This window comes from Rhamphochromis longiceps, linkage group LG17 (genome assembly GCF_057381845.1).
Source record: "Rhamphochromis longiceps isolate RC_006_pf linkage group LG17, R_longiceps_female_GT1.1, whole genome shotgun sequence".
Taxonomy (NCBI): Eukaryota; Metazoa; Chordata; class Actinopteri; order Cichliformes; family Cichlidae; genus Rhamphochromis; species Rhamphochromis longiceps.
In genome coordinates this window covers 15,549,960-15,570,873 of record NC_140573.1, presented here as the reverse complement: position 1 = coordinate 15,570,873, position 20,914 = coordinate 15,549,960, and the positions used below count along the sequence as shown (strand labels likewise).

At 40.4% G+C, this 20,914-nt stretch overlaps 1 protein-coding gene across 1 annotated transcript; it reads right to left on the bottom strand.

The window, feature by feature from the left end:
- Positions 1 to 1,787: 1,787 nt before the first annotated feature.
- rhpn1 (rhophilin, Rho GTPase binding protein 1) lies at positions 1,788 to 20,395 on the bottom strand. Its single transcript, XM_085386346.1, has 16 exons — positions 20,164 to 20,395; positions 19,874 to 19,973; positions 17,035 to 17,150; positions 12,335 to 12,463; positions 11,694 to 11,769; positions 11,242 to 11,319; positions 10,945 to 11,069; positions 10,318 to 10,484; positions 7,522 to 7,709; positions 7,283 to 7,439; positions 6,612 to 6,737; positions 6,267 to 6,461; positions 6,107 to 6,183; positions 5,868 to 6,014; positions 5,248 to 5,400; positions 1,788 to 4,770 (listed from the first exon to the last, which is right to left on the bottom strand). The coding sequence occupies exons 1-16, from the start codon at positions 20,181 to 20,183 to the stop codon at positions 4,558 to 4,560; spliced, it is 2,067 nt and encodes a 688-aa protein (XP_085242472.1). The 5' UTR covers positions 20,184 to 20,395; the 3' UTR covers positions 1,788 to 4,557.
- Positions 20,396 to 20,914: the final 519 nt, after the last annotated feature.

Sequence of the window (20,914 nt, the reverse complement as noted above, 5' to 3'; positions counted from 1 at the left end):
CCTATGAGACTGAAAACAGCTGAATTCAAAGATTAAAAGCTGTGGCTCAATGCATCATGGTTCTATGATGCGTGCTACTGCATGTGTTACAGTAAATGCAACAGTAAGAATGGCAGCAGGTCATTATTCACTTTTATTGTATTTATTTAAGGAAAAAAGTACTGTGCAAATCCCCAAATGCAGTATTAGGGATGGTCACATATTCAGGCAAAAACACAAATTCATTTCTCTTAAAAACAGTCAATTCCAAGCATTTACTCAAATGTACACACACACACACACACGGAAAGCCAGAGAGGACATAACAAAAAAAAGTATTTGGGTCTAATCACAATAAAAAGATTTAAAAAGTATTTTCAAAGAGTTCAAATCTATTTTTCTAATGCCATAAACAAAGTTTTTGTAGTGATAGAAACACATAGTCAACAGACATAAATCTATGTCATTGCAAAATAATGCAGTGCATCTGCAGGTTGCAACACCTTAAATTTAAGCTGGGAGCTGTAAATACAATTATAAAGCCAATTTAAGACTTACTTAATAATCACACAAAAAAGTACAGACAAGGAAAAAAATGAATTTCTATTAACTTAATCTCAACTTTTACTAACTCCAAACGAAACAAGTTAGGCCAGCGTCTCTTCAACAGTCAGCAGTGGCTTCTGGCCCTGGCAGATCCCCAAAGAAAGCAGAATGGATTTGCACGGGGTGGCTGTGATTGTATACCGACTAAATGCTAATGACGTGTTAGGATCGGGGATCGGAAGTTAAATGTAGACAGTGAGAGAAATGAATCTAATGTTGAAGGCTTGTAATGAGTAGTGACACTTTGATGGTACACATTTTAATTCACATAATAGGGAGTGACTGAAAATTCAGAAAAGCAGGTTTGGGATGAAATGAACCAAATTTCTAAATCTAGTCATGTTAAGTCAAAGACAGCAGTTGCTTCTGTCTAAGATGGTTATGTCAAACAAGGTTGGGTTGTCTACGTGAATGAAAATGGATCTCTTGATGATTTATGCCTGTGGAAAAGAGCCACTATTACTACCGAACAAATTTGAAAACAGCTGATGTTGGCTAGAAGAAACTTTTCTGACTGAACTTGGGTCGTTTGGTGTAGAACCGCATTCTGCCATAAAACTGGCTGGATTGGTATTTGTGCAGTGCTAAGTGTTTTGCTGAAAGTGCAGCTGGCCCTAAAAACTGCCATTGAAGCTGGCAAAGGGTGTCAACGTAATTGTGCTGTTGGGCAACTGTGGAGATGTGTGTGGTCACGTTTCTCAGTGGTTTCTGTCTGAAATGGCTTGATCCCTAAGAAACAGGGTGTTATGGATTTGAAAGCATCAGAAGTTTAACTTATCAACATTGGGTGCAAGTAAACCAAAGCCGTGCAGCAGCAGTTCATCAACAATAGGTAGACTGCTTGAGGAGCAATCTGCATTTCCTGCATATAAATGTGTAATCTGAAGGAAAGGAACAAGATCTCATACTGCAGAAAATCCCATCTGGTTTCCATTTGTAGTCAGAGCACTACTGATCAAACACATCTGACCACATAACTGCATGCAACAATGCTTGCAGAGAACGGAAATGCAATGATAAGACCACTGAGTAATACTTTCTGACAAAGATTTAGCTTTCGAGTGAAGGAAGATGGAAGAAAATCATGGCCTAGATGTACACTGGCCTTACTTAAGCTGTGAAAACAGAGAGCTGAAATCAGGTGCTGGATTGTAGCAACGTTCTTTCATTTGAACCAGTTTCCTACAGCACCTGAACTGATAAGGGGTGTGAGTATATTTCCCATACATCCATCCATCCATTCACTTCCGCTTATCCTTTTCAGGGTCACGGGGGGGTGCTGGAGCCTATCCCAGCTGTCATAGGGCGAGAGGCGGGGTACACCCTGGACAGGTCGCCAGTCTGTCGCAGGGCCAACACACAGGGACAGACAACCATTCGCACTCACATTCACTCGCACATTCACACCTAGTGGCAATTTGGATTATCCAATTAACCTATCCCCACAAGCTGCATGTCTCAGAAGACAGACATGCTATATTTCATAACATGTAATTGCTAAATTTTATTGGGGCTAAACACAGTACAGGAGAATGCTCAACAAATACAAATTAAGCAGACAAATATAACAAGTAGAATAGGGAAAGTGTATCTGGAAAACTGCTGACAATGTGAACTGAAATGTAATGGAAAAAATAGGATGTAGAGAAGCATATTTGGTAACTCAGTGTCTCAACAGGGAATTAAAAAATGTTTCAAAAGCAGGATGGAGGAAAGATTATCTGGCAGCCTCGGGTCAAAAACGGGTTATCAAGAATGTTCAAACACAGGATGGAGAAAATGAAACTGTTATCTCAGTTCCAGAAACTGGAGTAGTTGATGTTAGTGAACAGAGGAAAGAAATTAGCATCTCTGTGCTAACACAAGTGGAGAAAAGTAAATGTTAAATGGACTGGTTGTTATATAGTGCTTTTCTACTATAGCTGAGCAATCAAAGTGCTTTATACAACGTACCTCGTTCATGTCTATTCATACAAGCAATTTTTTCTATGCTTAAGTGTTTTTCTTTCTATCTAACATTCATACTCTGGTGGATGCACGAATCATGGTATCGCATCGCAATAGTCTTCTTACTGTCAAAAGTGGCACAAAAGTTGCTAATTTCCAAAGGAATGTGAATATCATCATTGTGAAAGAAGTTGTCAGACCTTTTAAAACTATATTTAAGATTTTCTAGACGAAACAAGACTCAGATAAACACTAATTTTTGCTCTTGTCCCCTCATGCTTTCCACACTCATGACTATGGACCGTCATGTCACAGTGAACACGACAAACTCAAATAACATTCATTTTAAGCTGGAACAAAATGCTACTTCAAGTTGTATCAAAATTTTACAAAAAGTTCAAACAGCATTGATTTAAAGAAAGAAACATTTTCTCAATACAGCTCTTACAACTACAGATGCAACATTGGCTGTTTCTAACATACAGTACAGTGGCTGGACATTGTTAAACACAGTGGACTTTGATGTAATCACACCTCATGTCATGCTTTTCCTACATGATCGCTCTCTATCACATTTGACATCCAAACACACATCCTCTCAATGTGAGTACATCATAGGCATTATTGTAAAACCTGAAACTACATTTACAAAATATTTGTCACAGTGCATTCAAAATACTAAAACTACATTAGAAAACAGAGCAAAGTTCAAGTGCTTTAGTCACCTAGAAATGATAAAACTAAACATAAAAAAATGATCTAAGGATTAATTCCAACATGACACTTTTAGTAATAAATCCAGGTTGAACTGACTGTCTGAATTAATCCTAATCTATTAAAAACTGAATGTGCTTTCTGTCAGAAGTGAACAGATTAACCGTTGGAGGCCTTCAGTGGTTAATCACAGGTGACTGCTGGTCTATTCGGTCCCATCAAGAATACAGTACAAGAAATTTTGTGCTTCCTTGCTAATTCTGCTCTATCTTCTTCAACGATTATTAACATTTAGAGAAGCTACTTTCAGCTGTATTTACAAGGGATCATCACAGTGGGTAGCACCACATTGGCAGGTTTTTACACCAGATATCTCTTCTGACGCAACCCCAAAGTAATTTGTGTAAACCACTACACTCTGACAGAAGCTGTTTTTTTTTTTCTTTATTCTTACCAAATAACTTTGCCAGCTGTATCAGGCAGAATTGTACAGTGCTTGAACACTTAAAGTGTGTCCATAAAGAAGGGTACTGTACAGCTGTCAGCTTCAACACAGCAAGCATGTATGTTTGTAAAGCCTTGAAATTAATTAAGAAGAAGCCTCAGTTCTGTTATTTTGCTCCCTTTATACTTTTGTGCTTTTATTTTTGTAGCTACTGCACTTATATGACATAAAGCTCATTGAAATTCTACAAATGTAACTTTGCTAGGCCCTGTGGAAAATTTGCATCTATTTACTCACACACTTACTGACTTTATATACATTGCCACCACATTCTTCCTAAACATGCAATTTAAATTCAAAGTCAGGTTACCCCAGTGTAGGAACTGGGGACACTGTTCAAGGCCTGTACAATGTAGACAGTCCCAAAAAGTGAAGCCATGGTATCTTGGATGTGGGCAGTGCCATATTGTGCTGCTCATTTGCAAACAGATCCTTCATAGTAGTGACTTCAGGTGAGAAATTACAGACATATTTCCACTATCGACTTCCCTACTGCGCAGTCTCTGTTAGAAAGATGCCAGGACACAATTCTGTGATACTTCAAATTCACTTTTGTACAATGGGTAAAAGTAATAAACATCACATTTCAATGATTAACTGACGAAGATGTCAGATATGCTGGAGTGTGCAAGAAGAACCTGGCACAGCACGTGTTCCTTGACTATACATGTTTTTTCTTTTCCTTTGTCCCAGCTTTGCATCATCACCTACCTCCTCAACTCAGGAGAGGCTGTTTCTTTGTGTCTGCTGTACTTGTACCGTGTGCTCCGCTGCTATTCCCTGAGTGATTCTTCTGAAGTCGTCTCTTAGTACATGGCCTCAGTGTCTCGGATGCTTCCGAACGACAAACTGAAAGCGCTTCCAAGTCTTTTTGTGATCGTGCTGTCTTCCCTCTTTTTCTTCCTGTTCCAGTTCAGCAAAGAGGCGGAGCTCTGGCCTTTAGCCCCAGACAGCAGACGATGCCGAGTGTTTTCTTTGTCGCTGCACAGCGACAGCATAACTGCCCTCCTCTCCACCTGCTAAGAAACAAAAAAGCATACACACAGGTACACAACCACTGAAACAGCAGCCAAACCCCACAGATATTTCCACAATTTAAGGAATCAAAGAAGAGACTTTCAGTTTTGATTCAAAGGTTTGAAAATAAAGTATTGCATTGACCTGAGCCTTCAGGCTAATACTAGGTTAGTATAAAGATGGCTCAAATGTAATCAAATGACAAACACTCATATTCCCTTGTTTCAGCATTTTACAGGTGAGGGGTAAAAAGCATCCATCAGAGAGACAGAAGGGTAAATTCTGAAAAAAGGTCACTGAGCACGGCCTTTTCATGCTGCTTATGCTGGAAAAGGGCTAGACATCCATGGAAAACAACAAAAAATAAATGCCACCAAAAAGCTTTGCAACAATTTATTGTTCTCTACGTCTCTACGAAGGAAGTTTATCTGAAATCTACATGCTTATGAATACCCTACATAGCTCATACACATATTTACCTGTGTATCATGTGAGTGTAATGTGACCACACTGATCTCCACCCCTCTGTCACTGCAGCTCTTCAGCATGTGGACCACCTCACCATGTTTGGCCCACTTACAGTCCTTTCCATCTACTGCTACTATGTAGTCTCCTTCCCTCAGTCCAGCCTCCTGAACACATCATGTAACATCATTAGTTCATCTTAATTACATGTTTTGACCTCATTTTTTTCATGCAAGTATGCAGGCCCGCAATATATTCCCACAATGAAGAAGGAGACAAAAGAAGGAAGTGTATTGCATTTTGTCTCCTTCATGTCCATCACAACTCTTTTCTAAATAACAAATGAATGGCTCTTTTTTGCAGTTAACTACTTAATCAAGTTCAATTCAACTGTATTTATGCAGCGCCAAATCACAACAGTCACCTCAAGGCACTTTATATTGTAAGGTAGACCCCATAATAATACAATAAGTAGACAGGAAAGCAGGTCTTAAAATATTTAAATCTTAGAATCAAACTGCAAATCAATTCCTTTTGAGAGGATAAAAATAGAATAGAAATAAGACTACAAGAATACAAGAGAAGATCTTTTCTTCTCACAGAATCTTCTCTAGATGTGCAGGGTATATCTCACCTCTGCCCAGCCTCCAGGCACCACTCCAGCCACCAGGACAGGAGAGTCTCCTCTGAGCGTGAGCCCCAGTCCTCCTTCTCTCTTATTCAGGCAGATCACACGCATCGGGCCCCAGCGAGCCCTCGCACAGAACACTGACAGTGGACCCTAGAGCATAAGAACAGGAAACAATTTTAATGGTTACCTAACCTGGGTAGGTATCTGCCAAGTGTGTATTATTTCTTCCCTGTGGGACTTACCAGTCTTTGGAAGATATCAGTAACCTTGACTGTGGAGAAGTTGGGTGGAATGACGTCTGGTTTCTGGTGGGTATGAGCTGGTAAAGAAGCCAGTTAGTCACTATGATTTAATCAAACAGAAAATGTAATCACTGACTTTACGATTATACGTGACACTCACACTGTATCTCTGGGGCCTCTGCAATTTCATCAAAGTCGTCCTCTCGGTCGAGCTCTGAGTATTTGTCCAGGGAACGTTTGTGTGTGACAGAGAGCACATCCTGCAGGATATCCATCTTTCTCAGGATCTTGCACAGACTGTGGACACGCATGGCCTCCTCATGTCTGATTACAGCACGCCGCAGGTGGGCCTTACCTTCATGTAAGCAGAAATTATTATTAAAAAAATAAAGGTTTCAAAGAATGGGAATATAACTATTCAAGTTATAACATGAGCATTTTGGTTCATTTTCAAGATGCTTGCACAACGCAGCTCATAGCAGCTACGTGATGAATACAAACTCACCAAGTTTTCGTCTTTTTTCAGGATCTTGAAGAACCTGGCTGAGTTGTGGCCCAGCAGGAACACTGGCATGGCACTGAAGGAAGGCCTTCTCAGCTTCCTCCTCCTCTTCCTCCCCTCCTGCCAACACTATGGAAAAATATATACAGCTAAGATCTGTTTAGAAATGCTAATTAGGTGAGCATTATCTCTGGAAAAGAATACAATAGTTAGGTTTATTGGGTAAATCACTAGAAATGTCAGTTTTCTTCTTCAAAACACAGTGCTTTTGATGCTGCATAGGTGATACACAGGACAGAGGTGTACTCCATAGGTGACAGAGGAAAACAGCTTTGTTGATGAATTTGCCTCATTAGGCATTAACAGACTGCTGACAAGATGACAAGCACAGACAAGATAACGTCGCACACTGCCCGCTGGATCAGTCTGACACCACTCTCACACCACCAAGAATGTCAGTCTTTGATAAAAAATATTACATTACAGTCTGTTTATAAATTAGCAGCAAAAAGTGTCTTACGTATGTAACAAGCTTCAACTTGATTTTAAGACTTTTTAAAGACACAAGTGTACTGCTTTAATTCAAAATTAAATATAGCCAAGGCAGAAGGTTATCTACAAAACAAGAAGTATGAACTCTCCCTAATGAACATGTGAGTAAATTTTGTACTTACACATGTGGTCGCAGAGTGCAACAGCAGCGTAGTAGTGGGAGAGAGCGCGGAAGTGTTCAGATTTTACCTGAACCATGGACACCCATGAAAATGGCACGTAGTCCTTCATCAAAGGCTGTGTCATAGTCTGCTGCACTAACAAGTAAACATCTGACACCTACAAAAAACACACATGCATACGGTTAAACATAGGGCATTAAGGGTAATAACACAAACAAAGCACATATGTATTTACTCACCCGTGCAGCCTCCTGTGCCAGCCGGAGCTGGGAGGTAAAGTGCGTGTCCTGTGTGGTCAGGGTGATGCGCTCAAACACACACTCCTGTACCTGGGCAAGCATGAGCCGCACCAACATGCAGAGTGATGGACTACTCATGTCCAGACTTGGAGCGTTGGAAAAATTCTCTTTAAGATAATTAAATGCACCTACACATTAAAAAATAAATAAATTACCAATTAGCCATGTGAATTCAAACATCCTGACATCAATGTTTATTATATCAAAAGTATATAATAAAAACAACTGAACAAAAGCTTTAAATTTACAGGATTGGGTACCTCAAAATCATCAATAGCTGATTATAAACAACAACAAAATCTGTTATATTAATGGCAATCTTCTTGTTTTGGCTGCTCCTTTTAGGGATTGCCACAGTGAATCATCTGCCTCTATCTCGCCCTATCCCTAGCATTGTCTTCTGTCACAGCAACCCTCTGCACGTCCTCCTTTGCTCCTCTGAGGTCTTCTTCTTTTCCTTCTGCCTGGAAGCTTCATCTTCAACATCCTTTACACAATATATCCACTATCCCTCCTCTTTACATGTTGCATTCTTCTCTGTCACTCCTGACTTACTCATGCAATATCAATATTTCCTATTCTTGGTACCCTAACACATGCGTTCTCTAGATTCAAAAAGACAACAGTGAAGCTCTTTCTGACCTCCATCAATACTCTCAAAGCAAACATTGCATGTGTAGTTCTTGCCACGAAGCCAGACTGCTGCTCGCTGATCAAACCTCTTCTTAACCTAGCTTCCACAACTCTTTCCCTTAGCTTCATGTACAGTGGGGCAAAAAAGTATTTAGTCAGCCACCGATTGTGCAAGTTGCCCCACCTAAAATGATGACAGAGGTCAGTAATTTGCACCAGAGGTACACTTCAACTGTGAGAGACAGAATGTGAAAAAAAAATCCATGAATCCACATGGTAGGATTTGTAAAGAATTTATTCGTAAATCAGGGTGGAAAATAAGTATTTGGTCAATAACAAAAATACAACTCAATACTTTGTAACATAACCTTTGTTGGCAATAACAGAGGTCAAACGTTTACTATAGGTCTTTACCAGGTTTGCACACACAGTAGCTGGTATTTTGGCCCATTCCTCCATGCAGATCTTCTCGAGAGCAGTGATGTTTTGGGGCTGTCGCCGAGCAACACGGACTTTCAACTCCCGCCACAGATTTTCTATGGGGTTGAGGTCTGGAGACTGGCTAGGCCACTCCAGGACTTTCAAATGCTTCTTACGGAGCCACTCCTTTGTTGCCCGGGCGGTGTGTTTTGGATCATTGTCATGTTGGAAGACCCAGCCTCGTTTCATCTTCAAAGTTCTCACTGATGGAAGGAGGTTTTGGCTCAAAATCTCACGATACATGGCCCCATTCATTCTGTCCTTAACACGGATCAGTCGTCCTGTCCCCTTGGCAGAAAAACAGCCCCATAGCATGATGTTTCCACCCCCATGCTTCACAGTAGGTATGGTGTTCTTGGGATGCAACTCAGTATTCTTCTTCCTCCAAACATGACGAGTTGAGTTTATACCAAAAAGTTCTACTTTGGTTTCATCTGACCACATGACATTCTCCCAATCCTCTGCTGTATCATCCATGTGCTCTCTGGCAAACTTCAGACGGGCCTGGACATGCACTGGCTTCAGCAGCGGAACACGTCTGGCACTGTGGGATTTGATTCCCTGCCGTTGTAGTGTGTTACTGATGGTGACCTTTGTTACTTTGGTCCCAGCTCTCTGCAGGTCATTCACCAGGTCCCCCCGTGTGGTTCTGGGATCTTTGCTCACTGTTCTCATGATCATTTTGACCCCACGGGATGAGATCTTGCGTGGAGCCCCAGATCGAGGGAGATTATCAGTGGTCTTGTATGTCTTCCATTTTCTGATGATTGCTCCCACAGTTGATTTTTTCACACCAAGCTGCTTGCCTATTGTAGATTCACTCTTCCCAGTCTGGTGCAGGTCTACAATACTTTTCCTGGTGTCCTTCGAGAGCTCTTTGGTCTTGGCCATGGCGGAGTTTGGAGTCTGACTGTTTGAGGCTGTGGACAGGTGTCTTTTATACAGATGATGAGTTCAAACAGGTGCCATTCATACAGGTAACGAGTGGGGGACAGAAAAGCTTCTTACAGAAGACGTTACAGGTCTGTGAGAGCCAGAGATTTTCCTTGTTTGAGGTGACCAAATACTTATTTTCCACCCTGATTTACGAATAAATTCTTTACAAATCCTACCATGTGAATTCATGGATTTTTTTTTTCACATTCTGTCTCTCACAGTTGAAGTGTACCTCTGGTGCAAATTACTGACCTCTGTCATCATTTTAAGTGGGGGAACTTGCACAATCGGTGGCTGACTAAATACTTTTTTGCCCCACTGTATGGCTCACCACCTTTATCCCTCTCTGCTCATGCTTAGCTACAATCTACAGAACACTGCCTTGCAGTCTCCTTTATCTTGCAGTTTGCACATGCGGCATAAGGGTTAGTATGCAGTCATTGTTAACCCAGACCCGACAAATTCAGAATGAAAAATTCATTTTTTATGATCTGCATCTTTGATCTGGTCAAGATTTTACATCAGCTGCACTTCCTGATGCAACCCTCCCTATTTATCTGGACTTGGGACCAGCACTAGGACTATATTGCCTTGTGCTGTTTTGTGTAAAAAACAAGCCCCTCGTATTTGAAGGCTCACAAAACGAGAAATCAAGTATTTTGATGTATGATTTTGCCATTGTGCTACCTGCAGCACGCTGAAAAGCATCTATAGCTCGGTCTATGCCAGCTGTTGCAGAGCGGTCCTGTCGTGCTCCGATCTGCGTGTACAGGGCTCCGATGTTGAACAACACACTTCCCTTCTCGAAGGCCAGCGCACGCTGACACGATGGAACGCCAGTCAAAGAGTCATACCTGAATGACAAACGAAAAGGGAACCACCAATGAGCAAAGCCCCTCCAGAGTTTAAGCTGCTGGAACAAAAGTTTCTATTAAGCTTAAGTTTTTTTTTTTACAGTCATGGAATGAGACACTGCCATCCATGCTCTACTTCATAATTAGCACCTTCAAGCTCAACTAAAATTTGTAGCCAACCACTTAGAAACATAAATGAGATTTTAATTCTGGAAAAATGGTTTTATAGTCACATTACATAAATCTGTCCCTGGAAAACAACTATTGAATGCTTCGATTTTCTCCTGAAAGAGAGAGCAGCAGTAAGGCACCAGGATGTAGTAACAACACGGCTAAAGTGCACATTTAAAAAACTGTTCCTTTGCCCATTTTTATTTTACTGCATATTGCACATACTGTAAAATGCATGTTAATGATTATGATAACCCTTCAGTATTTAAATTATGCTATCATATAATACCAGTGGAAATGAACACCCAGATTCTTCTGAGCAGAGAAGAAGCGTTGATCCAGGTAGTACAGCTGATTGTAGTACTCCATTAGCAGCTCCAGACCGGCCTGGTTTCGACTGGGTGTACGCATGGCCTGATTGAATAATCAATAAACTAAATGTTAACACTCATTTAATGTCAGCTACGGACAGCCTAAAAGAGACATCAACTTTAAATAAATCAATACTTTTCATTCCACTTGTTTTTCTACCCATGATGAGCAGAATGTTTACTCTGGATCAAACTGTATGGGTGAATTTATTAACCTGTCTAAGTTCCATAAGCTCTTTGATTTCCTTGTCATAGAGAAAGCTGTCCTCCCCGTAGTGCTCACATATGAAGTCCTGTGAAGGCAGACAGAGACACGGTGACAAAAGAATTATCTTCACGTGTCCACATGAAGATGATTTTGGTTATTCTTCCATACTATCTGGAAAAAGGAAAGCAAATAAGCACAAAAATATGATATTTCATCAAACTACCCATCTGTGTCAAATGTTTAGTAATGAACAAGTAATGAAAAGAAGTCAGGCCAACTAATGTAAATTAGCATAAAAATATAAACACTGCTTGTAAAATAAGCTTAAAAACATTGATTCAGTAACTTTTATTAGGATACATTTATTGCAATAATCTTTTACTCAAACACAAGTTTTTCTTGAAAAGAACAACAAACTGGATAAATAAAGAGAAGGAGGTAGATAGATGCTGACTTCACCTTGATAGCAACAGTGACATCCACCTCTTTGGTTTCTTTTAAGCCAAGTGGGATCATTGGAACATTGACAGCCTCACTACAAAAAGAAATTAACAGAGGTAGTGTAGGTTTCGGCAATGACTGCTGCTGCCATCTGCTTGTTTTCAAAACCAGCGAGCACTATTCTCAGTGCTTCATCCTGCTAATCAGAAAAGCTAAAGCCAAGCAGTAAGCCTGTCACCCCCCACAGTTACCTACTGCCATTCACAATAACAACAAATGTGCACACTGCCACCACAGGGTTATTGACTATACTCTAATCAGGGGATTTTTCCCTCACACGATACGGAGCCGTGGAGGCAAAAATCTTATGGCTGTGACAGAATGCATGACACACATGTGGATGCTTTTTTCCTTTAGTCTGTTTAAATAAATGTGACTGAAACCCAACTTTGACTTAAACCCCATCCTATTATTAAAAAACAAAGATAACATTTCTAAGGACTGGTCATCACAAATATCCAAGTACAAGGAGGTTATACACCCAGTGCCAGCGTCACTACAAAAATATAATGGATGCTTGTTTTCCCCAATTATAATGATCATTAGTCTAATAAGCACGGCCTGGAATTAATGGGACAAATACGCATGCATTTGTGCACCTGTCTGTCTGGTAGACGTCCATGCTGCTGTTAAGTTCCTCCAGCTCCTCTTTGAGCAGCTGCAGGTTGGAGTTGACAAAGCTGAGCTCTAGAGCCACCGTCTCCTTCACCTTGTTGTTGGTTGTCGCCCTGCAGAATAAAACACAAAGACGTCCAGGTGTTTTGTTTTGTTTTTCAGTTCTCAATACTTCTTTGTGGGCTTTCTAAAAACAGTACTTGGGCTGATTCCTAATCTGCTTTGTCGTAGAGCCCAGTATCACAATTAGAACAACACAGCTAAAAACTGACTTGCTACTTTCATTCAGTATTAGTGGATGCAGCAAACTTTTCTGAGAACATAAATTCAGGATGGGGTGAAGGCAAAAAAAAGCCTCTCTTTAATTTATGCAGCTCTCTCCACCTTCTCCTCCCTCTGTCAACCACTTTCTCCGGTTCACCCCCCAAAAACAATGAGAGGGTCGATGACTAATGCCAGCTCATACTTCTATGGGGTACACAATGTTCCCAGAAATCTGAAGCATCTCTAGTTTACAATGTTGTTGTTTAGAAAAGTGGTAGAGAATTCCTCCATTATTGGTCCTAAACAGTGCACAAAATTATTGGGACTTTGCAGTCATAAAGACATTCTATCCATGAAGGAGAGAAATGCATCAAAATGGGCACTGTGTCAAATTCACAGAAATGTAGAAGAAATGGTTGAGTTTAGATGAACTGAAAAAATAAAGGCCTGCAACATCAAATTTACTTACATTTCCTCTGGCCCATCTATCCACCCCATCTATTCTGTATCTTGTTTTAGCGGGAAATCTGGTGTCAGTTTTGGAGATGTTTCTACAAACTCCACGTCGCCTTGTTTTCAAGTTATCGATTTCACAAGACTTTCAGAAAACTTACTCTGACTTTGAGAGTGAGGTCACTGAGATTCGAACTCATCCAAGATTTTCAGTAGATGCACCTGTGGTATGAATATGAATACACTGTCGCATTCTGGAGTTATCATATTCAAAAAAAATTCAGAAAACTAAACCTCTGACCTCGACTTTGAGGATTCAAAATCCTCAGATATTTCTAGGAGATACATTGATGATATCAATTTGTAGCTCCTACGTCGCCTTGTTGTTGAGTTATCACATTCACAAGCTTTTCAGAAAACTACCCCTCACCTTTGACCTTTAGGTTGAGGTCACTAAGACTCAAACTCATCCGAGGTTTTTGGTAGATGCACCTATGGCATTTGAAAATCCTAGGTGACTTCCTTCTTGAGTTATCACAAACTTAGGTGTCCAGCCTGCCCAGCTGCCCATCTGGAGGGATGACTACAACACCCCATCAGCCTTTTATGGCTGAGCGGTAAAGAGCTAAAAAAAAAACATATGTTTGAGTGTTTATCTTGAAATAGCACTTCAGCTTCAGTTGCATATACCTGTTACCAGAACACTCACATCACTTTGAATTTGAAAAATTTGTGGCATTTTTTCCATGTTATCCTTTAACACATGACCAATCTCAGTTCAAACACACAACTGAAGCTCACTTTTGAGGACTTTTTAAATCAGGTTAAGCTTTCCAGTTAGACCACTTCAGCTTCACCTCTCTCCTCATCTGTCACTGCCTCTCCCAGTCTCACACACACAAACGCCGATATGTAGGATCAAGCCAGGGCCAATCTGATTAGTCAGCATTAAAAAGGCTGCCAAATATCCCCTTCACACACATCCACTTACACACACAACATGCTGCAGCTCCGGAAGGGTAACACAAGTATTTCTTGCTTATGAGATGAAGAATCAGAGAAGTTTAAATGTTAGAAGTTTTTTTTCCTGTCGCCATAACACATTTTAATTATTTTAAAAGCACTAACCAAAGCAGAAACAGAAAACAATGTTTTGATATCATTAAGAACAAACTGATCGACAAAGTCATTAAAAAACTGAGCAATAGTCCTTGTCACATGACCTGTAAATAGTGTCTCTGTATGTTTTTACTAACTTGTGTTTAACACCAACCTGCCAGAGGGTCTGCAGATGGAAATTAGCACAAGGCTATAATCTGGCATATTTACATTTGTTTAAATGTTCATTAATATCTATTGCCCCTCTTTCTAAATAAATAAATGAAATAAATTATATAAAGCACCTGTGAGATAAGAAAAATATCTCACATGCAGAGATATTTTGCAGACCTCTGGGGTCTGCATGGACCCCTGTCACTGGGATGATGTTTAAACAACATTACAGCCCCTCAGCTGAGCTCCTACATGCAGCACAAAACATGACGTCTTCATTAGCCAATCACAAACCCTGATTAGTGACACCCCCTCCCCTGTATTTAATTAGCATCCCAAACCCCCCTACATACAAACACACACAAACATCGACTCCCACACACCAGCACTAATACCATGACACAGTTCCACAACAGTTTCACAACAAGTGAAGTGCAAGTGAAAGCTACATGTTTTTGTGTATGTGTGTGTTCATGTGTCTATGTGTTCCACTTGACTGGAAAAAGAAGGACAGAAAAAAAAAGGTCTGACAGCACCAGACAAATAAGTGGGGGATGAGCTTGCCAGAGCACCGCTGGGAATCTCTGCATGGGAACAGGACGGGGGCAGACACAAAGCTAGCTGATTACAGGCTGACGGGTTGTGTGGGGGTCTTTGTCTATGTGACCGGGCGTCCCAATAGAACGGGAGAGAGTGCTTGTTTTATATCCAGTAAACTGAGTCATCACCTTTCGGGATAAGAGCCTAAATAGGTCAAATGTGGAGCTAGGGAAACATTGAAAAGACAAATAAAAATAAATTAACACCCTGTTACACAGTAATTACTTTAAGGACTGTTTCATCATTTGAAACATTTAGAAAACAAAACAGCAACAGCCACTGCAGTCAGGCCACTCAAACTGGCTTGACTATGAAATAAGAATTTGCAAATAGAACGACAGATAGGGCATCAAAAGAGTAATTTATTAATCTCATACCAGCTGTGGTTTTCTACACTAACTAAACTTATGGGAGCATTTTGAAGCATCGTAATAATACAATAAAATAATACAGAGTACAGAGTAAATAAAAAAGAAAGAAGAAAGCTTTTTTTCAACTTTACCAGTTGTTGCAAAAACAAGTCCTGAGACAACAGTGTCTGTCTTAAATTAAAAACATGGTTATTTTGATTAGATTAGATTTTAATGCGGCACCACTGAGGAAGCAGAAAGGAGCTCTTTGCTTTAATTAAGTGGCTCCTCCTACTCCTCCTCCCGAATAGTCCTGGAGCAGCAGCATGTCCCATGTCTTTCCAGAGACTTTTGCACAGCGGTCTGCTCATACTTTAAACATTCTAAAACTGCCACGGCAGAGGTTTAGAGCAAATGTATCCACATACTTCATGCATATACTCTGAGGCTCTGTACTAATTTACCTCTGAGTGGGCAATAAACATGGACGTGTTGAGAATGAGTTGAGGAGACAGAATATAGAGGAGAGCCATGGAGAGACACTGGACAAAGATGATGCCAATGTCCTCGGAGACAAGACCTTGATGCTATGTGAACATTTCATTTTTAACTTCGTTCACTTTCCTCACCAGTAAAACTCTCTGGTTTGTGTGAATGACAACTGGCTGCTTCAAGACACAGGGCCAGCAGTTCAGAGAGTTGGGAGATTAGCTTCAGTGGTGCTCATGCTGCCAAAGTATGCAGTGTTCACTCACTGTTTTGTTTGAAAAAAGCATTAATACAAAAAAAGCAAATATTTGCACAACAGGGAGGAGATAAACCAGCACAAGCACATAAACAGCCATATTCACACACAGTGAACACAAACAGAGCTGTAAAACTGGGTGGTGCTGGTGTGTGTGTTTCTTTAGGATGGGAGTGATCTCTGACCTTTTCCCATCAACCGACTGAACCAAAAATGTGAGGCAACTAACAAAGACGACAACACAGATGGCACCTGAATGGCATTTCTCACAAAATCAAACAGAAAAAGTTGCTGTGTGATGAGTGAATATACATTATATTTAAAGCAACTGTGATACAGCTGACAAACACAAAGCTTCACTATTTTTTACCCATGGGATTGGAAAAGCAGCTCAACACTACAGCACTGCATCACTTATTTCCAAGAAGATTCGTGTCCATTTTTGCCTCTCCAAACTGTGAAACAGACACGCATGCAGATGTTGCATTACTAGAAGGAGGAAATAATCTATTTAAAGCCACGAATTCGGTAGTGAGAAAAATGTATGAAGTACATTCCAGGGTCCTTAATCATCAAAATTGATTAAGCTAGGCAGCTAATATGTATATACATATAACTGTTAATGTTAATAATGTCTGTTAAAATGCTTTTCCACGATTATGTTCATGTTGGCTTGAAATAAAATATCTTCCTCTGCCGTTACTGCAACTTCTGTGCGCATGTACGTGAAATGGACACCGTGGACTGCTGTGTCTATTTCAAGTTCTATTGTGATATCAGGTTGCAACCACCCTACCTATGGGAGTAAGCTAAAGTTCCTGGAGAGAACATGCAAACTCCACACACACAATAGATTCAAACTCAGGTCCTTCTTGCTGTGAGGCAGCAGTGCTAACCACTGCACCACCGTGCTGCCCTCGTGTAACATTACAACAGAAAAGTAATTAAAAATAAAATAAAAATTGTGCGTGCAATGTTCTGATCCGTCGCAATGTCTCACCTGAACAGGTTCTCCGCTCCAGTTCTCATACGCATCTCCTTGTTGATCTGCTGGTTGATGCGAGCCCGTCGATGCTGCAGCTTACTGCGCTGAGTCTGAGCCAAAGGATCACAGCCCTGCAGATGAAATAAAGAAATGGAGGAGGTAAAAGAATTACTGAATGACCAACTACAAAAGTTGCATTTCCCACAGAATTAGACTATCTTAATTAATCTACTCACCGGCAAGAAAGCAAACCCTTTTCCAAGCAATAGCGTAAATGATGCTGTATGTTATAAGGGTGTAAAGGTTATGGGGTTATCGTTTTTATCGGTAACTCGGTTTCCCTGGGTCTTTCAATTATGTTTTATGATTAAATCTTCTATTTTTTTGGTACCAGTACTGGTTTTATTTTTGTTATATTTATCCGCGACACCTTAAAGGCCGGTCCATGAAAATATTGTCGGACATAAACCGGTCCGTGGCGCAAAAAAGTTGGGGACTGCTGCTCTAAGAACAACACAGATACTTCCAGACACCAGTTTAAAACCATCCAGTTGACTACAGGATGAGAAACTCAAGCAGCTGACTAATATCAAAGATAGCAACAAAAGAAACTAGCAAGTGGACCAGACTGTAAAGAAACACGATGGTAAGGGCATGTGAACTTCCACTTATATCGTTATCAAGTCCCTGTATGAGAAACACTGGAGTCTGGAGAGGAAGCTGAATGATATCGAGCCTTAGAGAAACACAAAGTGGAAGGGTCAGGGCTGGTTGAGTTAATGAATTTGCAAAACCGGAGCAAACTGATGTAGTACCAGTAAATCCATCATGGAAGCTGCTGAAAAACCTAAAACTTAAAAAAAAAGACAGCTACACTAGACTACCAAATATACTTGGTGGCTGTTAATATATTTTGGCAGTCTGCCCAAGAAAACACAGAACAGCTGTGCAAATGTGACAACATTACTTCATGCTGTATGATCTGAGTAAGAAGTACTGGAAGCAGCATGGCAGACTTACAACCAGCTAACTAATGTTTTCCCCGATGGAAATTATCCTGTCCAAAAAAAAAAAGAAACCGTAAGAGACACAGCCACAGTGGGGATAAGATTTGATATATCGAAAATAAATCTCAAACAGACTGCGGCGCAGTGAGAAATTACTTTTTTTAAGCCTTCCTGTTTTCACATGACACTAACCCCAGTTTTACCATGGCACCATGGCATGTCATTACTGCCAGTGGAGAGCAGTCTGAAAGAATTACTTCGCACTACAAACCCAGTATAGCATAGAGATGATGGACGTGACAACACGTGAAGGTCATTGTGACTGCTTAACATGATAATACTGTGCCACAACAAAGCAGAGGACATACATTCTCTCAGAAGATAAAAAACTTTAACAGGATCTGTACATGTGTTTGAAGATTTAACAGCTTTTTAAAATCTTGCTTCAACAGAGGCAATTTGCTCACAATACTTTAAGAACTGCCTCACAGCTGGTAATTTGTGTGCTCACTAAAACCAGACATGTGTCATACAGTACAGCACACTTTCACACTCTGAGGTAAACAAATGTACAGTTACATGACAGATGGCGGAGCTGTACTGTAAACAAGCTGAATACTCCCTTTTTCTTATGCCCTACTGCTCCTTCCATCTTCTTCTCTATCCCTCTTCCAGGAATCTCAACAGTATATAGTTGTTATGTTTGTCTCTCTCTTTTTCTTCATATATCTCTTTACCTCCCAGTAAAGGAGTTTGTTTAACATGCGCACATCAAGTAACCCTCCAGTGAACTGAACTGATCTCCCACGACAGGGCAGGTTACAAAGACTGAAAATCGTACTTCTGATTGCTTTGGTCACTAACAGACTGGTGCACGGAAGATGCTGACTGTCTGTAAACACTTGCTGTTTACTCTCCAAGCGTTAGAGAAACTTGTGAAAATGTGAAAAACTGCCAACAGGAGGCAAAGAACATTCGCCTTCAACAGTGAAACTTCTGCCTGACTGCTGAAAGAAACACATTTTTAAAAATTGCAAATTTTTTGGAAGGCAAATGCTCACTCATTTTGCTTCTTGCTTTTCACAGACAACTTGGCAAGTAGTTTGGAATTGTTTGCAGACATGTCACAATCCTCCAGGTACACTACTTGCAACCGTTGCACCCAGCTAATGACTAAAGCAACCACCAAGAGGTTTTTGGTACAACACACTATTATATACATACAGTAAGCAAAGTAACTACACACTGCTGTTAATACAGCATGCATAGATTATATATCATCTATTATTTTTTTATTGGTAAAAGTGATAACTAACAGTTTGGTAAATGTATATTCTGTGATTTACTTATTTGTTACATTTTATTTAACAATGTCAGGAAAGCAATGTTTCAGGGGATCCTGATGTCACACAGTCTCATAAAAATAAATAAATTACAGACTAATAATTTAACAGTGGTATACGATCAGCACTCTGTGAACATCTACACGAAACCAAGGTATATGTAAATATAGAGCTAGATCAGTTCAGCCCTTCTCTGATGTATTGGGATGGTCACTATGTCAAAACTCAGAAAATGTGGTCAGCGAAAACATGTGCTCTTTTTCCCAATAATGTGGGTATTATCCCTGCTGCTAACTTTCTTTGTTCCCTAAGTTAAAGTTTACATTTGCCAATTTACATGATTATCGATGACATTCAGGTTTCATGTTCTTTAGTTTTAATTACAGGTCCAATAAGATCCCCATGTGAAGCCACACAGCATCATCTCGTGGACTGTATTCTAATTTTACTTATTCAGTATTTTTTTATTTATTTGAAATGAATGTAAGAGTGTGGGTGTCTGACCTTGCGGATGCTCCCACTGTGGCTGCCATCTGTGGGTAAAGTCGACGGGAATTCGTCGTCGTCGTCAGAGGGACCGTCTGACAGGGACATCTCAAACTCTCTGCAAAGATTCATGTCAGCATTTTTATTACACTCAGGCACGTTTAGACGCACTTCTCATACACCACCGCACTCTTGGAACAAGACTCTTAGCTTAACTCGCCATTTTAAAACGTAAGTTTTATCCCAACGTAAACAAAACAAAAATATCCTCCCCAAAAAGCGTTAATTTGGCTAACATTAATCCTTGCCTTATCGCTGGCTCCTCCATCGTCAAGCTACAATACCGGCGATCAAAAAGTCTCTACATGTCTCCCAACTTTCCCACCACTTTGTGAATTTCCAAGTAAGCGTACTACTCCAAAAACAGTCAACCGCAGATTAACTTTTTTACTCCTGAAAACAACTAAGCTTTCGCTTTAATGTACAACGTCGTCCGCACGACTCTTCCCGACGTGTGTGCAGCTGGGAGCGCTTACTCACAGAGGCGGGCCGCGAATGTAGAAGGTAGCCAATCATGTTGCAGCTTCTAAGACGGGCAATACATGAAACAAATCATAGGGGAGGTTGGGACGGAACAACGATCCGAGGTGACCAATTGCGAGTCGCTCGTGGCATCTCCCATACTCCGCGAGTCGTTTCTATGGTAACGGCAGGGCTTTGGCTTCTGTGTGTGGGCCTCGGAAAGATTACAGAAGCTCCGCCTCAACCTAGGACTGAAAACAATTTTCCACATTAGATCACTTATTCTGTTATTCATTGTCTCCGTGCTCTGTTCTGCTGTTGTCATATGGCAGCGTTTTTTGCCTTTTTAAAAACTTTTTAACTTAGAATGTATGTAAAGTTCATCAACAGGAAACACTAATAAACAGGTTACAACATAGGTTACAACAAGGTTACAAATAAAAAAAATATTGAATATGATGTAATAAGTTGGGTTTCATTCTGTAAATGGTGATAGAGTTTTTGTTTTATACGCTAAGTCTATATCTGAAGAAGCCA

What these genes read in the sequence shown, in the direction of transcription:
- rhpn1 (XM_085386346.1), bottom strand. Translation starts at nt 20,183, where the DNA reads ATGGAGGAGCCAGCGATAAG. An exon ending in ATGGAGGAGCCAGCGATAAG is followed by an intron (nt 19,974 to 20,163) that starts GCAAGGATTAAT and finishes GAATCTTTGCAG; the next exon opens with AGAGTTTGAGATGTCCCTGT. An exon ending in TGGCACAGGAGGCTGCACGG is followed by an intron (nt 7,440 to 7,521) that starts GTGAGTAAATAC and finishes TGTTTTTTGTAG; the next exon opens with GTGTCAGATGTTTACTTGTT.